Below are 22,782 nucleotides of genomic sequence, written 5' to 3'. Positions count from 1 at the left end.
AATTATCGTCGCTTGTTCCTGTAGTTCCTGTTTTAAGTGCAATACTAATTTTAAGACTTTAGTAGAGTTGTCAGAACATTTAAAAAATTATCATAAGTTAACAGGGTCCAGTGTTTATAAATGTCCTCACTGTAGTGGTTTGTAACAGAGAAAGTCATACTTGAATCACTTTCGTAATATTTACAAAATTCACAGAAATTTATTGGAAATATCTCCTCAATTACAAATAGTAGCAACAAATTTTGTTGAAAATGACAATGCGGCAGGGGAAAGATTGTCAACTTCACCAAATCTTGAGGAGAGAATAGAAGTAGTGAATGTGGATGAACAGATTTTAAAATTGTTTGCTAGTTTACTAAAATCAGGAAAAGTTCCCATGAGTACAAGCAATCAAATCATGAAAACTTTTAAAGAAATTATTACGAATGTCGTATTAAATTGTAAGAGTTTTGCAACTAAAATCATTCAGAGCAGCATGGAAAAAGATTGCAAATTGAGGAAACTTAATCAATTAGATTCCTACTTGAAAGTATTTGATAATCTAAATAGCAAACACAAGTTAGATAAATATTTCTTAGAAAATGGAATGATGATTGGTCCAAAGGAAATCGTTCTGGACACTGACTTAGAATTTTTTCGTTCTAAAGACGGGACACGGAGGCAACGGTATAGACCGATTACCATGCAATATGTGTCGATAAGGAGTTCAGTTACTCAACTTTTAGACAAACCAGGGTTTTATTCAACTTTGCAAAACAGAAAGAGATACAATGGCGAAAGGTATTCAGATTTTAGAAACGGTCAGTATTGTGATGGTTTAGGCTCAAATTTACGGGATGTGATCTTTATTTCAATTTACTTTGACGACGCGGAAGTTGCGAATCCTCTTGGTTCCAAAAAAGGCAAACATAAGCTGGCAAATTTTTATTTTACAATTCTAGACATGCCAACGCAAATGTTATCTTCTTTAGAAAACACCATTTTATTGGCATGTTTAAAAAGTGAGGATATGAAACTTTGCACATCTAATTCAGTAATGCAAATAATTGTGGATGAGTTGAAAGAGTTATGGACAAAAGGCATTCAAATCACCCACAATGGCGAGGAAATTGAGTTAAAAGTAGCTCTGGCTCAAATTTGTGGCGACAATTTAGGGTTGCACTCTATTTTAGGGTTTTCTGAGGGTTTCACGGCGAATTTTCCATGTCGTAAATGTAAACTGCATAGGACTGAGTGTCAGGTGGCAACTGGAGAAGATTCCATCAGAATTCGGAATATTCAAAATTATAATATTGATGTTAACATGAATAACTTCAGTCTCACAGGAATTAATTTTGCAACAGTTTTAAATGAGCTGCCCTATTTTCATGCAACGAATAATTTTGTATTTGACATAATGCACGACATTTTGGAGGGAGTAGGTCCGGATTTATTATTATGCACGTTGAATAGTTTAATCTCTCGAAAAATAATCAAATTAGAAAAATTAAACTACCGAATTGAATCATTTGATTATGGTAGGTACTTTCGAAAAGCCGGCCCTCAGAAATCAAAGTTAATTATTTGAAAAGGGAGACACTAACTGGGCAGAATGCATCTCAGAGCTTGTGTCTTTTATTGTTCTTACCGTTAATTATTGGAGATTTGATTCCTTATTTAGATAAGGTTTGGGAATTTTATCTTTCATTCATCGAAATTTTAAATATATTATTGTCGCATGAAATATCTGAAGGTGGGAGAGAGTATTTAAATTCTTTAATTTCCGAATTCCTTTCCCAATATCAAATAGTTTTTGGTCGTAAATTAAAACCCAAGCACCATCATTTAACACATTATGCCTCCGCAATTCAAGCTATAGGGCCTTTGAGAAATTTTTGGGCCATGACTTTCGAGGCAAGGCACAAATTTTTTAAAACAGCTGCTCATGTAATTTGCAATTTTAAGAATATCCCGAAGTCATTAGCTTACAGGTTTCAGTTAGCAAGATGTTTCAATTTAATTTAGAGCGATAATTATTGTCCAAATCGGTTCGAATTTCTTAAAAGTGAAAGTGCAAATGTTGAGGACCTGGAGCATTGTGAATTTATACGGGAAAAGTTAGGTATTATACAAAACGCAGTAATTGATGTGACGACAAAAGTTAAATTTAATGGAGCAGAGTTTAGGCAGGGTTGTTTTTTATTAATTGAGCAATGTTCACAATTCCCTGTATTTGGTTGTGTTGAAATTATAATATTGGAAAACGAGGACTGTAATTTTTTAGTTGAAATCTTTGAGTCGGAGTTTGTTCAACATTACTCATGTTTTAAATTAATCCAAACAAAAACAAGACAAATTGTAAATTTAAACGATATAAAATATTATCAACCAGTTTATTCGTCAAAATCGTTTGCAAATAACGACCCAAATAATTATATTGTATTCCCATTAAAATCTGTCTAACATATTTTCTATTTTCCGGATTTTGTAATCATTTTTATATTTACAAGAATTATGTTTCATTGTACCATATTCTATAAATAATTAAGCAGAGAGAAGAAAGATCAGATTCCGAATTCAGTTTTTCGATGTTGTCGGAGCGTGAAATGAAAGATCGTGGACTAAATATTAATCCATCTCTGCTGAAAAATCAGAAACAAGTAACACCATGCCGCAACCCAGTTAGTACTCTAAGGAATTCAGCATTGTTGAAAGAAATTGGCAGTCCACCAGCACCAGTTGCAGAATCGCAACTAACACCGCGTAGCCCAGCGACACTTGAGGTGAAATAAATTGTATTTTATTTTTGCTTCGAATTAAATTGATTTAATTAATTGTTTAATTCTGATTAATTTTAAGACCATTCCCAAAAATCACAACCCTACGGGCGAAGATATTTCGCTTGCTACTCAATCTGAGAACTATGTTATGATCGATCCACCCTCTGAAACATTAGGACGAACCCTCGCTCTTCAACAGGCGGACGGAACCTTCATTCGTCTATCTATTGCAAGTTCACATTAACAAGTTACAACTTTTAAATTTGGTGTTTATTAAAAACAAAATATTATTCTGTATTAATATTGTACATTTAGGTCGAAGAGCAACTCTCTACCACCCCAGAGGTTTCTGTGCCGCGCCCTCAAACCAAACCGATTTATGGATTTGTAAGTTAGTCGAATTTTATGAATAAGATTATAATTTATCTGCCTGTGCATTGGCTAAAATTATATGTATTTGCTACAGAACTTGGAATCCGTCCTAAAATCCGACAATATTGTTTCTTCGATTATTGAAAGGAAAATTTCATGCGGAGCGATGATTCTTAAAGCAGACCGTCAAGCAGTCGCGAACGTGCTGGTGGAAGCCCTCATCGAAAATTTAGGAACATGGTATGGAAAGATTGTTTTCGTGCCAAAATTGTTCGTAACAATGAATTTGTTAATTACAGCCCAAGTAAACTAGCGATGGAACAACTTGCTAAAAACCTTGTCAATACTTATCCTTCATTTGGGGATCCTATGAAAGGGGGAAAAGGATGGAGGATGTGGTTTAATCATTCAATCCATGCCAGCGCCGCTTCCGGTTTCTTGGAAGAGCGTCTTAAAAATCAACGCAAGCGACTAGCAAAGAAGAAAGTTATCAACAGCTTTGATGATGAATCTGCTCAATATGTTGTGAATTGGGACTCTGATAATGATGAAGGTATGGCAACCCGTTTGATGAATTTACATTAACTTGGTTTCAATTACATATGAAATGTATGTGTATGAAACGAAATGTTTCGCGTTATGTTAGACGATCCTGAACCGGATGAAAAGGTGCTCGAATACCTTAAGCATAATTCTGGGGAGGATACAAAGTCAATCATGAAAAATACCGTGTTCCAGCGGCGAACAATTATCCGTCGCTTGTCTTGGGTAGAAAATATTTTGGAACGGAAGGAAGGATCTAATAAAATCCCTGGATTGATTCCACGACTTTTTGACACAGAAGGAAATGTAAGTATATAAAGGCCCTATTTTATTTATATTATATCGTAATGATAAAAGGTGTATTTGTTTATTTACATTGTTATGATCAAAAATTTGTAATAATTTATTTATTTATTTAATAATTCATGGATAGTGCAGGATTTCAATATTCGTCACCCCAATTTGGCATTGATCGTGTATGAAAGATGGCCCAAAGCCTCAAAGTTATTGTTCCAGTATGCAGTTGAAAGTGATATAAATTTTGCAAAGATACTTGGCGTGTCTAAACCACGATATGATTTAACAGATGGTAAGAATGTCGCCTCATTAAACATAATATTGTCGTATCAGGAATTCATGAATTGCCTTAACGTTGACTTAGGTGACTGTGACGTCACAGGTCTAAAAATCTGCACATTTTTACTCATTTCTTGGCTCTGGGAATGTATTTTTAAATTCGATCTGGTCATTTTGTAGACCAGATCAGTACCAATTTATGAAAAATATGCACTCTAGATTGTGAAAAGTTTTGTAGAAAGAGACCCCAAAAGAGTGAATGCCTTCAAAACTTTTCAAAATCTAGAGTGCATATTTTTAATAAATTGGTACTGATCTGGTCTACAAAATGACCAGATCGAATTTAAAAATACATTCCCAGAGCCAAGAAATGAGTAAAAATGTGCAGATTTTTAGACCTGTGACGTCACATTCAACTAAGGAGGACAACCCTTCACCGACAGAATCACTGATCTTGATGCCATTTGGATATTTTGTAGTCCTAGGTGAGTCTAGCAAAAGTGAAGCAGGATTTCATTCCATGGCCCCATTTGCGCCCGCCACACCCACTCAAAGGCGCGAAAAACACGAAAAATACCCTGTTTTCGATCATTCAAAAAATCACCAAAAATCAAATTTTGATCGGATTTTCATAATTTAAGCGTTTCTATGATCTTAGATAGTTGCTTTATCATATCCTATAGCAAACTCAATTTTTTTAATTTTTTGAATATTTTCGGAAATTTCCTGACCAGGGGTATGCCCTCGAAAAAATCAAAATTTCAAAAAAATTGAGTTTGCTATTGGATATGATAAAGCAACTATCTAAGATCAAAAAAACGCTTAAATTGTGAAAATCCGAACAAAATTGGATTTTTGGTGATTTTTTTAATGAACCAAAACAGGGTATTTTCGCACCTTTGAGTGGGTGTGGCGGGCGCAAATGGGGCCATGGAATGAAATCCTTCTTCACTTTTGCTAGACTCACCTAGGACTACAACATATCCAAAGGGCATCAAGATCGGTGATTCTGTCGGTGAAGGGTTGTCCTCCTAAGTCAACGTTAATAATGTTATTTCACATTGTAAATTTTTCAGATGAAATTTTAATTCTTGCCTACTGTCTCCTGCCTTATATTCTTCCATTCTGTTCAAGAAAATTAAGAACGGAAGATGACCATTCTGATTCGAGTGATAATGATCCGCAGCCCAAGAAGCGTAAGAAATCTATAGCGAGAACAAAAAAGGCTCGAAACAAACCACTAACAATGAAGGCGTCGCAGTTGGATTGCTCGGAGAGTCTTATTCTGTTCCGGCCTGTAAGTGTACTGGTTTTGCTTATCCATATATGAAATTTCTGCATATTTATTTATTTACTGATGGTGTTATTTTTAGAAAAACACTAGTGTCGCAAGCATCTTAGCAGAAAGCAAGCAGCCGGCACCTCATATTGTGGGTCTTGGAACAATTTATGACGTCAAGATAGAAGAGTTCTTCGTAATTATCAACAAGACGGCGGTGCCACGCGGACCAAGCTTCATGGTGGCTCTGGATACTTATCTAAAAAGTACAACCGTTCTTTATATACCCCCACCGATCGAATCTTATAATCACTGGATGTTCATGCAGCATGGAATTGCTGGAAAGCCGGCCGATAACCCTCTTCCTCCTGTTGTTCAAGCACTCATTGGACAAATTATGCCACGAATTTAATAATTCTTTATTTAAATGACTTAATTATAATTTGAATATTTCAGTAATTTCGGTTGTAACTTAATGTTGTGCTGTAACTAGTTAGTAAATTAATTATAAATTAATGTTTTCATAGTTGATCACTTATACTAAAGGTGTTTTCATTTTTATATGTGATGTTGTAGATGAAAAAATATATTATTAAAATACTAAATACTGCGAGTACGCTTGAGTAACTTTTTTTGGGGTCATCAAAGCAAGAAAGTAAAATCATAATCCACTCGATTCGGGGTTACGGTCGTTACCCTATTGGGCGCTCAGTTACCCTGTAGGAATATTGTTACAGGGTAAAACGGCTTACTTTGTGGTCGAGAGAGAGCGATTCGCTATAAGTGGGGTAGTGGCACTTTGGAAGTTATATCGAGTTATATTTTACGTCATATAAAGTATGAATTTCTAAGAGTGCAGCAATACGTGGACCCGTATTTTTTCGTTTTCCGGAATGGTCATGTTTTCGCCCTTGGCGGAATTAAAAACAAAATTCAGCCAAAATCAGGATTTTTTTTTAAAATGTTGTAACCTTTCGTGTTTTAACCCGATTTCAAAAATTAAACCTAATTTGTGTTCAGAATTACATCCCTGAAAATAAAAAAAATTATTTTCTTTAAACTTTTAATTTTCAAAAAATTATCGTTTTTTGGGTTTATAAAAAATTAAGAAATGGCATGAAAATATTAAATTTTTAAAAATTTTAAAAATGAATTTTTAAATAATAAATAATGATAATAGCATCGCATAACTTTACAAGATTATGAAATCAGCCAGTATCAACGTCTAGGCAAGTCGATACAATCTGGGACCGTGCTTAAGCATGAGACTGATCGTATGCATGTACATACATAGATACATATATCAGGAATCCCATCCATCCTTCCTGTGTACATGTTATGTAATTATGTATATTACTTGTCATCAGAGTCACCTTAGTGTTTGTAGGTCAAACTTCCCCTAAAAATCTAATACATAATGGTATTCAGTTCCTTAATATTTGGTAATGACTTTGAATTTCTCTGAAATTATCGTTACCATTTCTACGACAAATCGTAACCGACGTGGTAGAGCCACATAGTCATTCCGCATGGTAATGATTCATTACTACCTTATTTTAAGTGTATGCTCTGGGGGCACTGGCAATAACGGACACTACTGCGAGTAATGTGGTAATGAAAAATTTACCATTCACAATGGAGGCGCAAACCATGTTCAGCCCAGATTATTTTTTGACCATGTTAGTTTGGAAGAGCAAGTCTCTAGAAACAACATTTGGTTCACCACTTGCGCAGATGCGCAAAATTCAGCAAGTTATAGGCGCCACAATTTCTCAAAAACGCATGATTTTTGATGCAAGGTCCAGCGCGGCTCACTCTCGACCACTTTTTGCGAACTTGTGGCGCCTATAACTTGCTGAATTTTGCGCATCTGCGCAAGTGGTGAACCAAATGTTGTTTCTAGAGACTTGCTCTTCCAAACTAACATGGTCAAAAAATAATCTGGGTTGAACATGGTTTGCGCCTCCATTGTCAGAAACAAACTATTATCAATTCGGTAGGAAGTTATTACCAAATCAATACTAGTACGGGGTATATATGTGACCCAACCAGATTTTTAAAAGTGTAGAATTTGCTAATCAGATCAGCAAATATGACAATTTGTTCACCACTTACAAGGCAGGTCTTTCACATGTAAAACTCAGATTTACATGGGACCAATTTAAGTTAACCACAAAAAAATAAGCATACCCGTATTTTTGCAATTTTCATACTGCGCTGGTTTGAGGGGCGAATTTTAAATTGTTTTCCAGCCGAAACCCTGGGTTTTCAAAATCCTCTAACTTTTCTAATTTTAGCGCGAATTAAAAAATTCGGAAACATATCGCCAGAATGACTTGCTAAAAATCCAATTTTCGCGAAATTTAAAATTTTTTAACAGTCTTTGAAATTTGGAAAGATAACAATTCCCGTCCATTCAGTTTTAAATTTACAAGAATTATTACTAGGAATCTGCACCAGAACGAATAAAATAAAGGCAAATGCAATTTTCCCCATTTGGGCAACTGCCTTTTCTCATCGAGAAAAGGGTAAGGCAAAGGCAAAAGGTTATTCATACCACGCAGGGCATTTTCCTTTACCTTGACCCTTTGCCACAAGCAATAGCCTATCCCTTTTCCCCTTTCCCCGGAGCTTTTGCCTGAGTTTATTCATACCAGTAAATGTTACCTAGATTATTGGGTGCCCACCATCATAAACCATTCCTAAACGTTAATGTCCCAGATGTCCCCATAGCTTCCGCGGCCACTGCTCTCGAGAATGCATCGAATGCATTTTTCCTTGTTGACATACGATAAATTCCTCTATTTGTGTACAACCTTGCACTTGAATTCCGACTGATGCACAATTTATCCAGCGTCGACCCTCTCACGATTCACGCTTCTGATATGAAGGAAAAGTGAAGAAATGGACAAATTCACTTAAACGATGACATAATCGAATAGCATAATACATATCTACTAATATTTACCTACCAATTACCATACATACACATATGTAGATACATACATATGCACATACGTAAACGTATATGTAAATACATATTATCTAATCCTGAGTATCTCGACAATTTAATTTATGCCTTAATATTTTAGAAACTCGAAGTATCATGCACTCTTGATAGTATAAAAGCTTGAAATTGCTCCACTTTCACTGTGACTTTCCCCAAGGTTGATAACTACCTAATTGATCTGTCGAAATGTTGAAAATTCATAACTCGTTGATTACATTGATGGGCTTGCTCAAAATTTTTATAAGCCCTGAAATAAATACGGTCACAACTGAGATAAATTCTAATGGTAAGTTTTTACAAATTTACCGTTTAAAAAATTACAGAATACTACTCGTTCAAAAAAATAGAGACAAAAACATCAGAGCGGTTATCCCCGCAAGTTTGTTTGCATGGCAAAAAAAATTGGAAAATTTTAAGGACTATCTCTATGTTTTTAAACTAACATATTTTTTGTATTTTTGATTTTCTAAAACCCTAGATTTTTAGTACACAATTTAACATTAGTTTCGTCATGTCTGAATTATGGAAGTTTTAAAATACGCTCTGTCTCAAAATGAAGAGATAGTTTTATAAAATTCTACTATTTCTTAATAGCTTGGTCCTGGAGCCCAAAGTTTTATTATATTATAGCTCAGGTATTGCTACAAGTTCATGCCGAGTATCATTGACATTTGACTTAAATCAAGAAATTTATCTACAATCTTAAAAAATTAAAACCTTTCCTAGCTAAAATTGACGCGAATATTCATCGCTTCGTGGAGTCATTGAAGTGCTGAAGGGTCTCCAGCGGGATATTTGCCCATCCGCCATGCATCATTTGCTCCAATTCATTTTTGGTTCGAAATTGACGCCCACCCGACGCGAGAAGTTGGCCCAAAAATTCTTCATGGGATTTAGGTCAGGACTGCTAGCCGGCTAAGCTAAGTTCCCGGCATTTTTCCTGGCAAAGAAGTCCATGATTAAACGGGAAGTATGAATTTGGGCGTTGTGATTCTGAATATCCCACCTTATCCGCAAAATTCTGGGTCCCTAACTGACTAGATTTGACTGGCGTACTCTCAGATAACCTCGTGAACCTATTCTGTGTGTAATCGGTGCTATTTCGGTCTTTCCATGATATCCAGATCCTCCCATAAGATTACAAAATTACCCCTTAAAAATTACAAATTTAATTTAAATATGGTTCACATTTATTAACACATATTTTGGTATGGGGTATTTTTAGACAAGAATGTAGGTTATGCATGGGACTAAAAAAATATTCGGCATAAAAATATTTGTCCAAAAATATGAACCACAAATTTAAATTGAATTTGTAATTTTTAAGGAAAAATATGGTAATATTGTGGGAGGTTTTGGATATCGTGGAATGACCGAAATAGCACGAGTACACCCAGAAAAGATTTACAAGGTTATCAGGGAGTACGCCAGTCAAATCTGGTCAGCTAGGGACCCAGAATTTTGCGGATAAGGTGGGATATTCAGAATCACAACGCCCAAATTCATACTTCCCGTTTAATCATGGACTTCTTTGCCAGGAAAAATGCCATGAAAAATGCCATGAAAAATGCAATGAAAAATAAAAAATGGAACTTAGCTTAGCCGGGTAGCAGTCCTGACCTAAATCCCATGAAGAATTTTTGGGCCAACTTCTCGCGTCGGGTGGGCGTCAATTTCGAACCAAAAAGGGATTGGAGCAAATGATGCATGGCGGATGGGCAAATATCCTGCTGGAGACCCTTCAGCACTTCAATAACTCAATGAAGCGACGAATATTCGCGTTAATTCTAGCTAAGAAAGGTTTTACCAAATACTAGAATAAGTTTCAAGGGCACTGACTCCCTTAAAATTAACTTATAAAATGTTTAAATTTCATAAAAATGCCCTATCTCTTACTTTTGAGACAGTCGATTTTGACTAATTTTGTAAGATTGCATATAAATTTCTTGATTTAAGTCAAATCTCAATCAAACTTGGCATGAACTTGTAGCAATACCTGAACTATAATATAATAAAACTTTGGGCCCCAGGACCAAGCTGTTAAGAAATAGTAGAATTTTCCAAAACTATCTCTTCATTTTGAGACAGACTATACAAAAATTTCAAAAGTGCGAAATTGAAAAGTGAACAGAAGATAAAATATCTAAATCACATTTTTTCCAGTTACTGAAATTATGCTACCCTATCAAGAAATGCGACCATTCGAGCACGACCCAGAACAAGAACATTTCAAACGAAGTACTTTAGCAAAAGTAGTTGGATGTCTTGCATTCTCTGCATTGGCGATTTCTGGAATTTTCGGAAACAGTTTGGTAAATATGAAACTGACATTTTATTCAGACAATATACGCATTCCTAAATTGCATAAGCCGTAAATTCTGTAAAAACTTCTACAAACTCATTTTGTTCAGACAATATGCGCATTCCTTGGTAACATTGCAAAAGTCGTAAATTTTGCAAACTTCTACAAGTATTTCTAAGCAAAATTAGATTACAAATTTTTGTAAACTTACATAAGTACATTCTCAAATCAAGGGCGTCTTTTTATTTTATACAAGTTTGTGAAATTATTTTACAGAATTTACGGATTTTATAAACTGACTAAGGACTGCATGAATTGCCTCAATTACTTAGATAATTAAGTTGTTATGTCACCGCAACCCGCTAATTTCAAATTTTTTCTCTGCAGGTAATCTACACCATATCAGTTGATCCAGCAGTGCAAGTGAAGACAAACTTGTCGAATCTTCCCATTCTGAACTTGGCTTACACAGATTTAATGACCACCGGAATGGTTTGCATCCCTGGAGCAGTTTTCATACTTTGTGATGAATACTCTGGCGGCAGAATATTTTGCTTAATCTGGTCCTTAACTAATCTCCTCGGCTTTATAACGACAATGGGTCTCCTAGCCGTCATCAGTGTGGATAGATTCATTGTAAGTGAGATAAGTTAGGTTAAGGTTCCCATGGATGACGCGTTGGCGCGTAATCTCACTCTACCCCTGTCTTCAAATGCAATTTCTAAAATCGAATCAACTCCTTGAGTTTTGAGATAAATGCAACTTTTGATATTTTAATCTAAACCTAATTTTTGGTACTACAAATAAGTCGATTTGAAAAAAATTCATTTTCGAGGAAATTTACTGTGAAAAATTGGCAAACGAATTTTTTAATTTTTTTCAAATCGACTTGTTTGTAGTACCAAAAATTAGGTTTAGATTAAAATATCAAAATTTGCATTTATCTCAAAACTCAAGGAGTTGATTCGATTTTAGAAATTACATTTGAATACATTGGACAGGGGTAGAGTGAGATTACGCGCCAACGCGTCATCCATGGGAACCTTAACATGAAACACACAATCTTCAAACTGAGGAATGTGTTCAATGAACGCATTTAAGCAATTCACGCAGTCATTTGTAACTTATGAAATCCGTAAGCGTTTACAAAATAAATAGACGCCCTTCATCTGAGCAAGTTTAGAAAAATTTGTAAACTAATTTCCGTTTGAAATATTTGGAAAATTTTACAAGTTTGCATAATTTACGAATTTTACAATTTTGCCAAGAGCTGCGTGAATTGCAATATTAAATGAATCTAGATTGTAATAAGTTAGTAAACAAATTACGCACAATTTTAGGTTGTCCGTTGGTCACTGCATTACCCACAATGGGTTACCCATGGGAGGTTACAATTTGCATGCCTGTGGCAATGGGGTACTTGTTTCCCCTGTGTAATTGTATGGCTAATGACACAGGTAGGATAATTTTCAAAAATTAGGTGTATAAAATTCCACGTGCATCTTATGTATGTACATTAAATCAAAATTTGCATAATTTTTTTCCTCAAGTTTGACTACGACTTTTGGGGCGGGGTTTGTGACATCACGTGGATATCCATGGGACCCGACAACCCTCCCGCTTTTCTATACGGGGTATTCTGCACGCTCTGGTTTTTCGTTATGCCGTCCTCCATAATCCTCGTGGCAAACTTGTTGATCATCCAAAACTCAAAGGAAAAGAGGCACGCGGGGAAACTTCAGCACAACAAGGAAACTAAAACAGAGGCTAAAGCGAACTCTAAAATTTTGAAAGCCATGATCATCGTGATCGCATCCTACTTCGTGCTCACCTTTCCTTCCGGATGTGTCAAGGTGTCCAAAGTGCTGGGCGGGGAGAAGGGACCGGCACGCTTCATACCGGGATGGTTTACCACGACGACGTCTCTCCTTCAACTTTCGGCGTCAATTGTTAATCCACTGATTTATGGGTTGTTCCGAAAAGACTTTAGACAATCGTATGCCCGCACGTGGAAAAAGGTGCGGGGTTAGTTAGGGGAAACCATATACATAAATTTAATATATTTTTTTTAGATTTTTCTGTAGTTGAAAAAATCTTGATTTGTGTTATTTTTCTGTTAGAATCAGGTACATACTGTAGCAATTCACGCAGGCATTCGTAACTTGTAACATCCGCAAGTTTTGCAAAATAATTTTAACTTTTACAAAATAAAATAAAAGAAACCCAAAAAAGGACAGCTTAGATGAGACTAAGTGCGATAAAAAGTATTTAATAAATTTCTTCTCCAGTGAAGGGCACAGAATTTGAATATTTCCAGCATCAGCGCCCCGTTTCATTTAATAATTTACTCAAATGTCTGTACATAAGCAACATGTATGCATATATGTACATATTATTAAAAGTCGACCATGTTGGGCTACACCTGTATATCATGTATCAACTTTCAGTACATTTGTAAGCATTCATAATTTTTTAGTGACAAGAAAAATTCACAAATGATTTTAATATTTCAAATTTGATAGTTATTGTATATTTGTATGTAGATGGCACAGAACTTTACTATTATATCATGGTACATAGTACTGAATGAAATGGGGGGCTGATGCTGGAAATATTAAAATTCTGTGCCCTTCACTGGAGAAGAAATTTATTAAATACTTTTTATCGCACTTAGTCTCATCTAAGTTGTCCTTTTTTGGGTTTCTTTTATTTATTAGTTTTTATTTGTATTGAACAGTAATTTATGTGACCACCAACCATATTACTAATGATCTACTTTTTAAGAGACCCAAGCATCACCTAGATACTAAAGGGTTCTGAATTGAGAAGTCGCTGGGTCGACCTTAGCAACTCAACTTTGGGCGGTGGTGGGAGTGGTTACATTTCAACACCATCAAAACTTTCTCACTTTTAAACCGATTTTGCCTATTTTAATTTTGTATTTTTATAAAAAATATGTATCAACTTTTTATCCGTGTACTTTTTTCATACATGCCTTAAATTTTTTCAAATCTCCAAAAAACACACTATTGGTTGGGTTTCTATTGAATATCTCATAAACCGTTGGATGCTTTAGGCGGCCAAATCAGGGCTCTACTCGATGTAGCCGTAATTAACTCTGGGCAAAATTTCATTAAAATCGGTTGGAAATTGACGGAGATCTGAAAAAATTAAGCTTTTCAAACCTGTAGTGAATGCTTACTTACAATGCGAAGGTGTGAAGTGAAACCCTCAGATTTGGCTTAAATTTTAAAATTAGGTGGTCCAAGCCAATACAACTAACGTTTCTTCAGGCAGTTTGTGCGATGGTGAGAGTTACTCAAAATATTTGAGGTCAAAGTTCAAAAAACGGCCGACTTTTTTCAGGCGGAGTGAGAAAACTCCACTTCCAGTCTCTTCCCCTCGCTTTGATTTTCACTCCGAAAAATAATTCATTTCAACAATTTTAAATTTAATTTTTTTTTGTAGAAAAATATTAATTATTCATTGTACATGTGACCATATGATTATTTTCATAAAGTCCACAAAACAATACGATAAACTGCACCAGCTGAATTTGATGAATGTGGGATTGCCACAATTCAGGTCGCAACTAATATTTTTTTTCTCTAAAACAAACGTCGTTTACATTTTTAAACTCGGGCTTTTCGTCATCACCCCATAATCCGCTCGAGTACCAACAATATCGAATCATTGGAACAAACACAGGAGCACTTAAAATATAAATTAATTGAATATTAGAATAACCAACGCGTTCGAAATGGAAAGCAAGTTAAGTTTTTCCATGTTTATTTGCCGTTGGCGAATTTATAAATTAACTTTTATGTAAATTTGTACTAGAAATAAGTAAAAATCTCACTTATTTAATTATAAATTAAATTAAGTATGTATAATGCGTATTAATTGCTCTTTAAGCTATAATTAATAATGTTTATTTTTTATTATTTTGCATCAAAGCTTGTGCTTGAGCATGAAGGCGTATGCATGAGCGAGACGCCTGAATAAAATCAAAGCGAGGGGAAGAGACTGGAAGTGGAGTTTTCTCACTCCGCCTGAAAAAAGTCGGCCGTTTTTTGAACTTTGACCTCAAATATTTTGAGTAACTCTCACCATCGCAGAAACTGCCTGAAGAAACGTTAGTTGTATTGGCTTGGACCACCTAATTTTAAAATTTAAGCCAAATCGGAGGGTTACACTTCACACCATCGCATTGTTAGATGATTTTTTTCCATATAGTAACTATGGCCTCATCTAAGAAAAAGACGTAAGTTATACAAAAATTTGTAGGACAATTTCCCTTAAAAATACTTGTAAACTTTTGTAAAAGTTTGCAAGTTTACAGAATTTACGGATTTTTACAATATTACAAAGGATGCCGTGAATTGCGTATGTATGAAGCGATTTAAAAATGCTATGTATATAAAGTTATGAAGATGTCACGTGTTTATGCATTATTTTCTCTGCACATTTGTCCATGCAAGGGAAGGTATGCCTGCCTGGTAAATAAACAAATTACTCGATTCGATACATGCACAGGAAAAATATTTACAGAACAAACACGGTCTATTTCATATTGCAAAAATTATATACAGCCTATTTAAGTGCATGCAATTACTTATGTACACAGACATATACTTATCTACAGATAATTAATAAATATGTAGCGAATCGTAAAATAACTAATTTGTCATGCAAAATATTTACTGCTACTGTACAATTGGTAATTTAAGAATTTACCAATTTAAGTAATTCGCCGTGAAATGGTTTGTATCCAATCCGTAATGATAGACACACCAACAATGCACAAACTATATGTACAAGTTGACAAACGTGTACGATTTGTAATTTACACCCTTAAAAATATTCATACAGGCATTGATTTGTCGGAATTAAAGCTGTTACCCCTTGGTACTAAAATTAAATACACGGAATCCGTAAAAATTTACTACCGATATGGTAAAACCTTTAATTCCGAGCTATTCCTAAACACATGATATTATGTACTTATGAATACCACTTTACTAAAGTCATTCATAAATGAATACCGCTTGGTATTATTTTAATACTGGATTTTTAAGAAAGAGTGCATACGCATCTTCCAAAAAACCTGCCATTAAAAAAATCCTCACAACAGTAATAACTTTACCGCCAACTTAATACAAAAGCTCATGATCACCAACGGTGTGAAAATTTCGATAAAATTACTCCGAAATCGTATCTTTAAAGGGGCACAACTTCTCACCGTTTTACGGAACTGGGCATTCTTCCCAACCGTCTTGGCACCTTTCACCTGTCTCAGAAATGTTTTCGATTTCTGGTTCACTTTACCGCATAATGTTCCCACAAATAAAATTATGATCACACTTTCCCCAAAAACCATGACGAACAGGATGTGTTCATAATTCTTGAAAATTTCAGCTCCTGACGAGACGATGAAAAAGGTCGACCCCACATTGACCCAGACGAAGATGAAGAGCGATCCCGGCAAAAGAAATTTTGCGAAAGCGACATTCACCTGGACTTCCAAGATTTTCAGGTGTACGTACCATTTCAAGGTTTTGTCGTATATGGATGAAACCCTCAGCCAGGACTGACTCCATTTGTTCAACCTGCATAAATAGAAAAAAAAACTTTACAAAAACAGAACATTTAGGCACCAGTTTTAGGCAAAATTTTAAACCCGTAAATCCTTGAAACTTATAAATTTTTACAAAGTTTTCAAATAGATATTTCTGTGGAAAACTATTTAATTGCCTCATTATTTTTCGCATTTGCTCACACTTCTCCTCATCAACATCGATAGAAATTAGACAAAATCCATGAAAATTAAAATCAGTATAGGACGATAGAAATATTTTTATAGGTTTGTGAAATCAAATCTTACAAATCCCCCTCGTGACACAAAGTTTGTTGAGCTTGGCAAATTTAGTAACTCTATTTATTGTAATGCCAAGTGCTATTCCAAGTAATTGGTAAGAGACTAACGTGAGTATACCCAATCAACGAGAATGTTTCAACGTAGGTATTTACATAAGTATTTACCGACCTGATTATGTTGCCCAGGGCGACGCACAAACTGTAGATTGAGGTCAGAAATATATTCGCCGTCAGAAAAAGGAAGGGTGAGCCAAACGCGTAATACTGCCACGCCTGGTACACCATGCCCATAATGTGTACCACGAGTAAGATGTTAGTGAAATTTTCTGCAGACCAGTGCAACAATAATCAATCATCATTGAAGGCCTGCACATTATTATTTTATCAAATATCTGATATTTAATATCATAAAATTTATTCCACACTAGCAATCCAAAATCCAATTAACATGAAATTTGCAAAAAGCACAATTTGATCTCCCACTGCCCAGGTTTGGCACAGATGTATATTTGAAGCCGAAGAGAAGAAAATGCGCAGTAAATTTGGAAAGTGTAAAATTTGTCAACTTTACGGTACATTTTCTCCTCCTTGGATGCAAAAATCTCTGCAAGACCTGGGCACTGAGAGATATTGTCTTTTGCATATTTTATATTAATTAATATGGGATGGACTGCAGAGTTGGGTTTTAATCCGGATTACCCAATGTTAAAGATAGAGGGATTATGGATTGGGATTGACCATTTAAACACATTGACTAATCTGGATTGAAACCCAGCTATGAAGGACTAACAATTTGACTTGGTCAAATTCTTGGATCATTTATTACAAGTTTACCATCAATTTTAGGAAGTATCGACCCCAAAAGCGGAGGCGTCTCCGGCTTCACCACAAAAAGTACAATGACCGACAATGGAACGAAGAGAGATCCAATAATCCCCAAAAACCAGACCGCATAAACCATGACCTTCTTCTTTGATCCTTGGAATCGATGTCTCCGTTCATATGACAAGAACAGGTTTAACAGAGCTGAAAAATCTTCCGGCTGGGCGTACCAGGAAAACGTCATCGTTCCAAACAGCACCGGCATCCCGATCGAGAAGATTACTACACTCTAAGAAATTTTACCACCAGCGCGGTGGTCATATGTGACTCTACCGGCAGGTGGCAGAAGACCACCGGATGGTGGATGCCCATCACCAGCTCAGTGATGATCAATCACCGTGCGGTGGTGCAGTTGTCACCTTGCGGTGGTTGCAGCTGTCACCATTCCGGAAGAGTCACATATGACCACCGCGTGGTGGTAGTTATCACCAGGTTTCTTAGAGTGTATAATCGCCTTCTGGATCAAGGTATATCGCTGGCTGGCTTCTTTTAGCTGATGGATGCCATTGCAAAAAAGGAAACCGACATATGCCAGGGACGCCAGAAGAGCGGGAATCCTTAACAGGAGATGGTTTGACTTTCTCGGTGGCTTCGAAGTTTTAAAGGTGAAGGTATTTTTGTGCTCGATTAAGCAAACGGGGCAATGAATGAACAACGAGATGAAACGAAATTGGTACTTTATCATGGACACAGTTGAGGAAAGTATCATTTCGAATTTTTGATGTAACTATATTTATATATGCAGCTTTTGCTTACCCCTATTTATGGGGAAATGGATTTTTCAGATGGTTTTGATAATATGTTGCTGCTTTTCAACAATATATGTACATTATTTGACTTATTTAATAAATATTCGGCTTCCTGTTAAAGAAGTTAAGCTAATCAAAATATAAGTTGCACTACACTACGATTTAATTTTGAAGAAATACCTATAGTTACCTATTTGCACATAAATTCATTGTTAACTTTTAGATCAACTGGGAACACTGGGATAAGGTCTAAATAAACAAAAACGCTATGCCAACCTAATTTATTATTCGGTTTGAAATAATATTTGCATATACAATATTTACATGTTTTCGTTGCGTTATTATACAGTACTTATAACCTAGCAAAGTAGAAAGTTTCCAGCGTGATAAGTAAATGCATGCGAGGCCTATACATATACACGGTTTCTTACATGGACATATTTATCTGCATGTAGGTACTTATAACAACTTGGCAAAAACAACATATTTACAAACATAGACAAAATTTTGAGAAATGTAATTAAATCGACTGGAAGGGACACATGTGCTGCTAAGTAAATACTTACATACATATAACCATTCGAAATATGAAGCCAATTAATTACCTATGTACAATGTAACATGAAATCTATGAATGAGCCATGAGCTTTTTTTCACAAGTTGTATCTCCTTAAGGGTTGTTTTCTGCACACAACATTTAATAAATACAACATTTTTATAAATATTCAATCTGTCGAATCGTTTTACTCAATGTCTTACTCAGCAATCCATTCTTCCACAAATTTAATTTCCTAATACTGTAAAACTCACCCGGAAATCAAATTCAATGTAAATAAACCGTAGTAACGTTAGAAGTAGCTCACCCTATACATAATATTAATTAGGATATTACTTTGCACCAAAGGTGCCGAATAAGGCATTATTAGGGTGAGCTAATGATGCCTTGGTTATAACTTAGCACCAAATGTTTCTGTTAATATAAATTCTATTCTATGAAAAAAAGCATAGAAGAATAAGTGTAGAATAAGGAGCCAAAATAAATATCTAATTTTGACATAATTTTGGTTTTCCTCCGGAGCCTTGAACTCGTGGGGTTAAATTTTTAACACCACCTTTCATCCAGTTATTCAGAACTATTGGTGGCATCGATTCTCCCAATTGTTTCGCATCATTTTTGATAACCGATTGTTTGATACTAACGGTGCTACTTATTACAATATTGGAGTACTTTCTCGATCAACTTTCCCAATTGATTCGCACCATTTACGTTCGGATTTTTCAATACTAATGGTGGGACTAAGTTATTCAATTATGGACATGGGGATTATTAATTAGCATCAATTGATGCAAAAAACTCGTGAACACACGGACGGACGGACAGACGGACAAGAGGAATTCAATAGCTCTCGTGCTACGCAGGGCGAGCTAATAAGTATGCACATAACTATTCTTGCCAAGACCCACTTTTCCATTTCGGTATACACAAACGATCCGCATAGAATAATGTAAACCTCACAACAATAAAAACTTCACGACCCACTTAACACAGAAGCTCATGATTACAAACGGTGTCAAAATTTCGACAAAATTACTCCGAAATTGCACCTTGAACGGGGCACAACTTTTCACCGTTTTACGGAACAAGGTATTCTTTCCAAGCGTCTTGGCACCTTTTACCTGTCTAAGAAACGTTTTCGATTTCTGGTTCACCTTACCGCATAATGTTCCCATGAATAAAATTATGAAAACAATTTGGGCTGGGCGTACCAGGAAAACGTCATTGTTTCAAACAGCACCGGCATCGTGATGGAAGCAATTGCGATAATTGTCTTCTGGATCAAAGTGTGTCGATGATTTTCTCGCTTTAGCTGGTAGAATCCATTGCAAAATAGAAAAACCGCATATGTCAGACAGGTCAAGAGGGCGGGAATATTGAACAAGACATGATTTGAGTTTCTTGGTGGCTTCGATACTTTAAAAGTTGAGGTATTTTTGTGCTCGATTAAGGAAATAGGACAATGAATGAAGAAAGATATGAAACGAAATTGGTACTTTATCAAGGCCAAAGTCGAGTAAAGTATCATTTCGAACTAGTAAAGTAATTATGCATACGTAGCTCTGACTGGGATTATTTTACTTCTGTGCCTTATGTGCAAAATAAATTTGAGACGGTTTTAATAATTTCCTTGGTTTTCAATACTATACACAATTTGACTTAAATTATTGAATATGTGTCTTCCTGTTATGCGACAAGTAAGCTCGAAATTCGAGTTATTTACAGTGTAAATAAATCGAACTGTAAATTTTACACAAGTATTTCACATAAATGTAGTTACAGTACTTGTGTACACATATTTAAATGCATCTATATTAACCGGATGCACTAAGACAAGGTCTTAATAAATTAAAGTGTTATGTATGTATGTGCTCTTAATTTATGATCCGGTTTGAATTAATATTTACATTTATATCTTCTATATTTATCTTCATTTCTGTGATCTACTTAGAAGGTAAGTAGCTTAATAAATATGTATGAGGTAAATTCCCGGCCCAATTGATTTCCTATTTGGGTGGAAATTTAATACTTCTGATCTACACATCGGCAAAACCAACATTCATAAAATTTCGACAAATTTCACTAATCCTAAATTGAGTGGAAAATTACATGTGTTCTATTTGCAACATAAATACGTATTTTATGATATGATAACCCAATCATTTATATCTTTCATACCTGAAGTATGTATGTATATCTAGTATGTATATCTCCCATACCAATTTATTAATCTAAACAATCACAAACAAATTTCGTAATTTATTACGTTGGCTTTTACCACATACATAGTCGCTTCAATATATTACCCACAATATATTAGAAATTACCTAATTCAAAATTGTGCGACGAAAGTGACTTCACATTAATAAATATGTTCATACATACATATGTATCTCTCCATTATTTTTGATAGCGATTCTATGGTTTGGATTTAAAATACAATACATCCATGAATATTCAAGTAATATTCAACCTGATTAAGAGAATATTCTATTAATTTGGGTAAGTAACCAACACAGTGGTCAAAAGACTGGTTATATTAGTAAAAAAGGAACTTAGCGCCGCATAACTTATCGCTCGTATCGATCCAACCCGTATTCCAAATGGTTGCAAAGATTTTATTTGCCGTCTGACCAGCTTCTTCTCCATCGTGGTCCAAGCAGAGCGAAGTCTCACCTTCCCCATAGCTTCGCATAGTTTCGCACTATCCTTTCCAACCTTCCCGGAAATGTGAAAATAAAAAAATGGCGAAACAACCATTGCGATCAGTATTGTAAAAACGAGACTTGATTCAGTTACCGTGACTTTGTTGTAAAGTCGAACCAGTACGAACGAACTACCGATAATTGAACCCGCGAAAAATACGAGTATAAGCGGCATCGAGGTTGTCAAGTAGCATCCGTTGTGTTGTCGATTGAGCAAAGAGAGACATCGGTAGTGAAATACTTTCCCATAAAGGGGCGATTTCGATTTCCTGAAACGTCATACACACATGATTATCAATAATTTCCGAAAAACCGAATTTCGGATTAACTCCTATGGTATACAAGAAATGTATCTTACAATGAATGAAGTTTATAAAATTTAGAATATGAATAAATTAAGAAAATGGAAATTCATTGGTAAATTTGTAAAATCCGGTTGTACAATAATTTTTACAAACTTTTACAAAATAGAAGGACGCCCTCGATGTGAGTAAGTTTGGAAAAAATTTATGCTTAGTCTTATGTACCGTAGAAATTTTGCAAACTTTTGCAAAATTTTACAAAATAAAATGAAACCCTCGATATGAGTAAGTTTGCAAAAATTTTAAGCTTATTTACCGTAGAAATTTCTGTAAAATTTTGCAAAAGTTTGCAAGGTTACAGAATTTACGGATTTTATCATGTTACCAAAGCTTGTATGAATTTCTTCAATATTTTACTCACCTTATCGCCATTATTCCTAGCGTTAAATACGCAACAGAAAATAAGAACCAAATTTGGACTATGAAGAATGTCCAAATATTTATACATTTCGAGTAAGATTCCCACAAAAGAAAAATCGCGTACACTCCATTTCCATCTTCTCTGACAGCACTGTAAAGATATTGTGGCGATCGAGGTTTTATGATGAAAACGGTTGCAGCCGCCCAAGGAAAGAAGAGCATTATAGAGATATTTCCGAGCAGAACTAATGTGGCGACTTTTTCTGAAAATTTTTGGAAATCTTCGGACCCAGAAAATTGCAGACCTAACGCAATAAAGATGGCATTTATGTATTTATCTAACAACGAACTATTTAATACCATAACAAATATGTGGATAAATCGGAATTTCGAAAAATGTCGTTTTTGACTATGAAAATTTTCAGAAATCACAAATTTCGTTAAACTATA

At 35.2% G+C, this 22,782-nt stretch overlaps 3 protein-coding genes across 3 annotated transcripts; all 3 read left to right on the top strand.

The window, feature by feature from the left end:
- Positions 1 to 3,297: 3,297 nt before the first annotated feature.
- On the top strand, positions 3,298 to 4,359 carry LOC118435594. The gene is made up of 5 exons (XM_035851887.1): positions 3,298 to 3,371; positions 3,431 to 3,684; positions 3,778 to 3,980; positions 4,261 to 4,263; positions 4,336 to 4,359. The coding sequence occupies exons 1-5, from the start codon at positions 3,298 to 3,300 to the stop codon at positions 4,357 to 4,359; spliced, it is 558 nt and encodes a 185-aa protein (XP_035707780.1).
- A 1,030-nt stretch (positions 4,360 to 5,389) lies between these two features.
- On the top strand, positions 5,390 to 6,010 carry LOC118435861. The gene is made up of 2 exons (XM_035852336.1): positions 5,390 to 5,547; positions 5,624 to 6,010. The coding sequence occupies exons 1-2, from the start codon at positions 5,497 to 5,499 to the stop codon at positions 5,939 to 5,941; spliced, it is 369 nt and encodes a 122-aa protein (XP_035708229.1). The 5' UTR covers positions 5,390 to 5,496; the 3' UTR covers positions 5,942 to 6,010.
- Positions 6,011 to 10,713: 4,703 nt separating this feature from the next.
- On the top strand, positions 10,714 to 12,871 carry LOC110849937. The gene is made up of 3 exons (XM_022097418.1): positions 10,714 to 10,851; positions 11,229 to 11,477; positions 12,392 to 12,871. The coding sequence occupies exons 1-3, from the start codon at positions 10,714 to 10,716 to the stop codon at positions 12,869 to 12,871; spliced, it is 867 nt and encodes a 288-aa protein (XP_021953110.1).
- The last annotated feature ends 9,911 nt before the right edge of the window (positions 12,872 to 22,782 follow it).

This window comes from Folsomia candida, unplaced genomic scaffold, assembly GCF_002217175.1.
Source record: "Folsomia candida strain VU population unplaced genomic scaffold, ASM221717v1 Fcan01_Sc005, whole genome shotgun sequence".
Lineage (NCBI taxonomy): Eukaryota > Metazoa > Arthropoda > Collembola > Entomobryomorpha > Isotomidae > Folsomia > Folsomia candida.
Note: the sequence above shows the minus strand (reverse complement) of the source record. Positions and strands in the feature narration are given on the sequence as shown.

Coding starts and splice junctions, on each gene's coding strand:
- LOC118435594 (XM_035851887.1), top strand. CDS start 3,298: ATGATTCTTAAAGCAGACCGTCAAGCAGTCGCGAACGTGCTGGTGGAA. Junction 3,372..3,430: donor ATCGAAAATTTAGGAACATG/GTATGGAAAGAT, acceptor TGTTAATTACAG/CCCAAGTAAACTAGCGATGG. Junction 3,685..3,777: donor GGACTCTGATAATGATGAAG/GTATGGCAACCC, acceptor GCGTTATGTTAG/ACGATCCTGAACCGGATGAA.
- LOC118435861 (XM_035852336.1), top strand. CDS start 5,497: ATGAAGGCGTCGCAGTTGGATTGCTCGGAGAGTCTTATTCTGTTCCGG. Junction 5,548..5,623: donor GTCTTATTCTGTTCCGGCCT/GTAAGTGTACTG, acceptor TGTTATTTTTAG/AAAAACACTAGTGTCGCAAG.
- LOC110849937 (XM_022097418.1), top strand. CDS start 10,714: ATGCTACCCTATCAAGAAATGCGACCATTCGAGCACGACCCAGAACAA. Junction 10,852..11,228: donor GAATTTTCGGAAACAGTTTG/GTAAATATGAAA, acceptor TTTTCTCTGCAG/GTAATCTACACCATATCAGT. Junction 11,478..12,391: donor TCAGTGTGGATAGATTCATT/GTAAGTGAGATA, acceptor TTTTTCCTCAAG/TTTGACTACGACTTTTGGGG.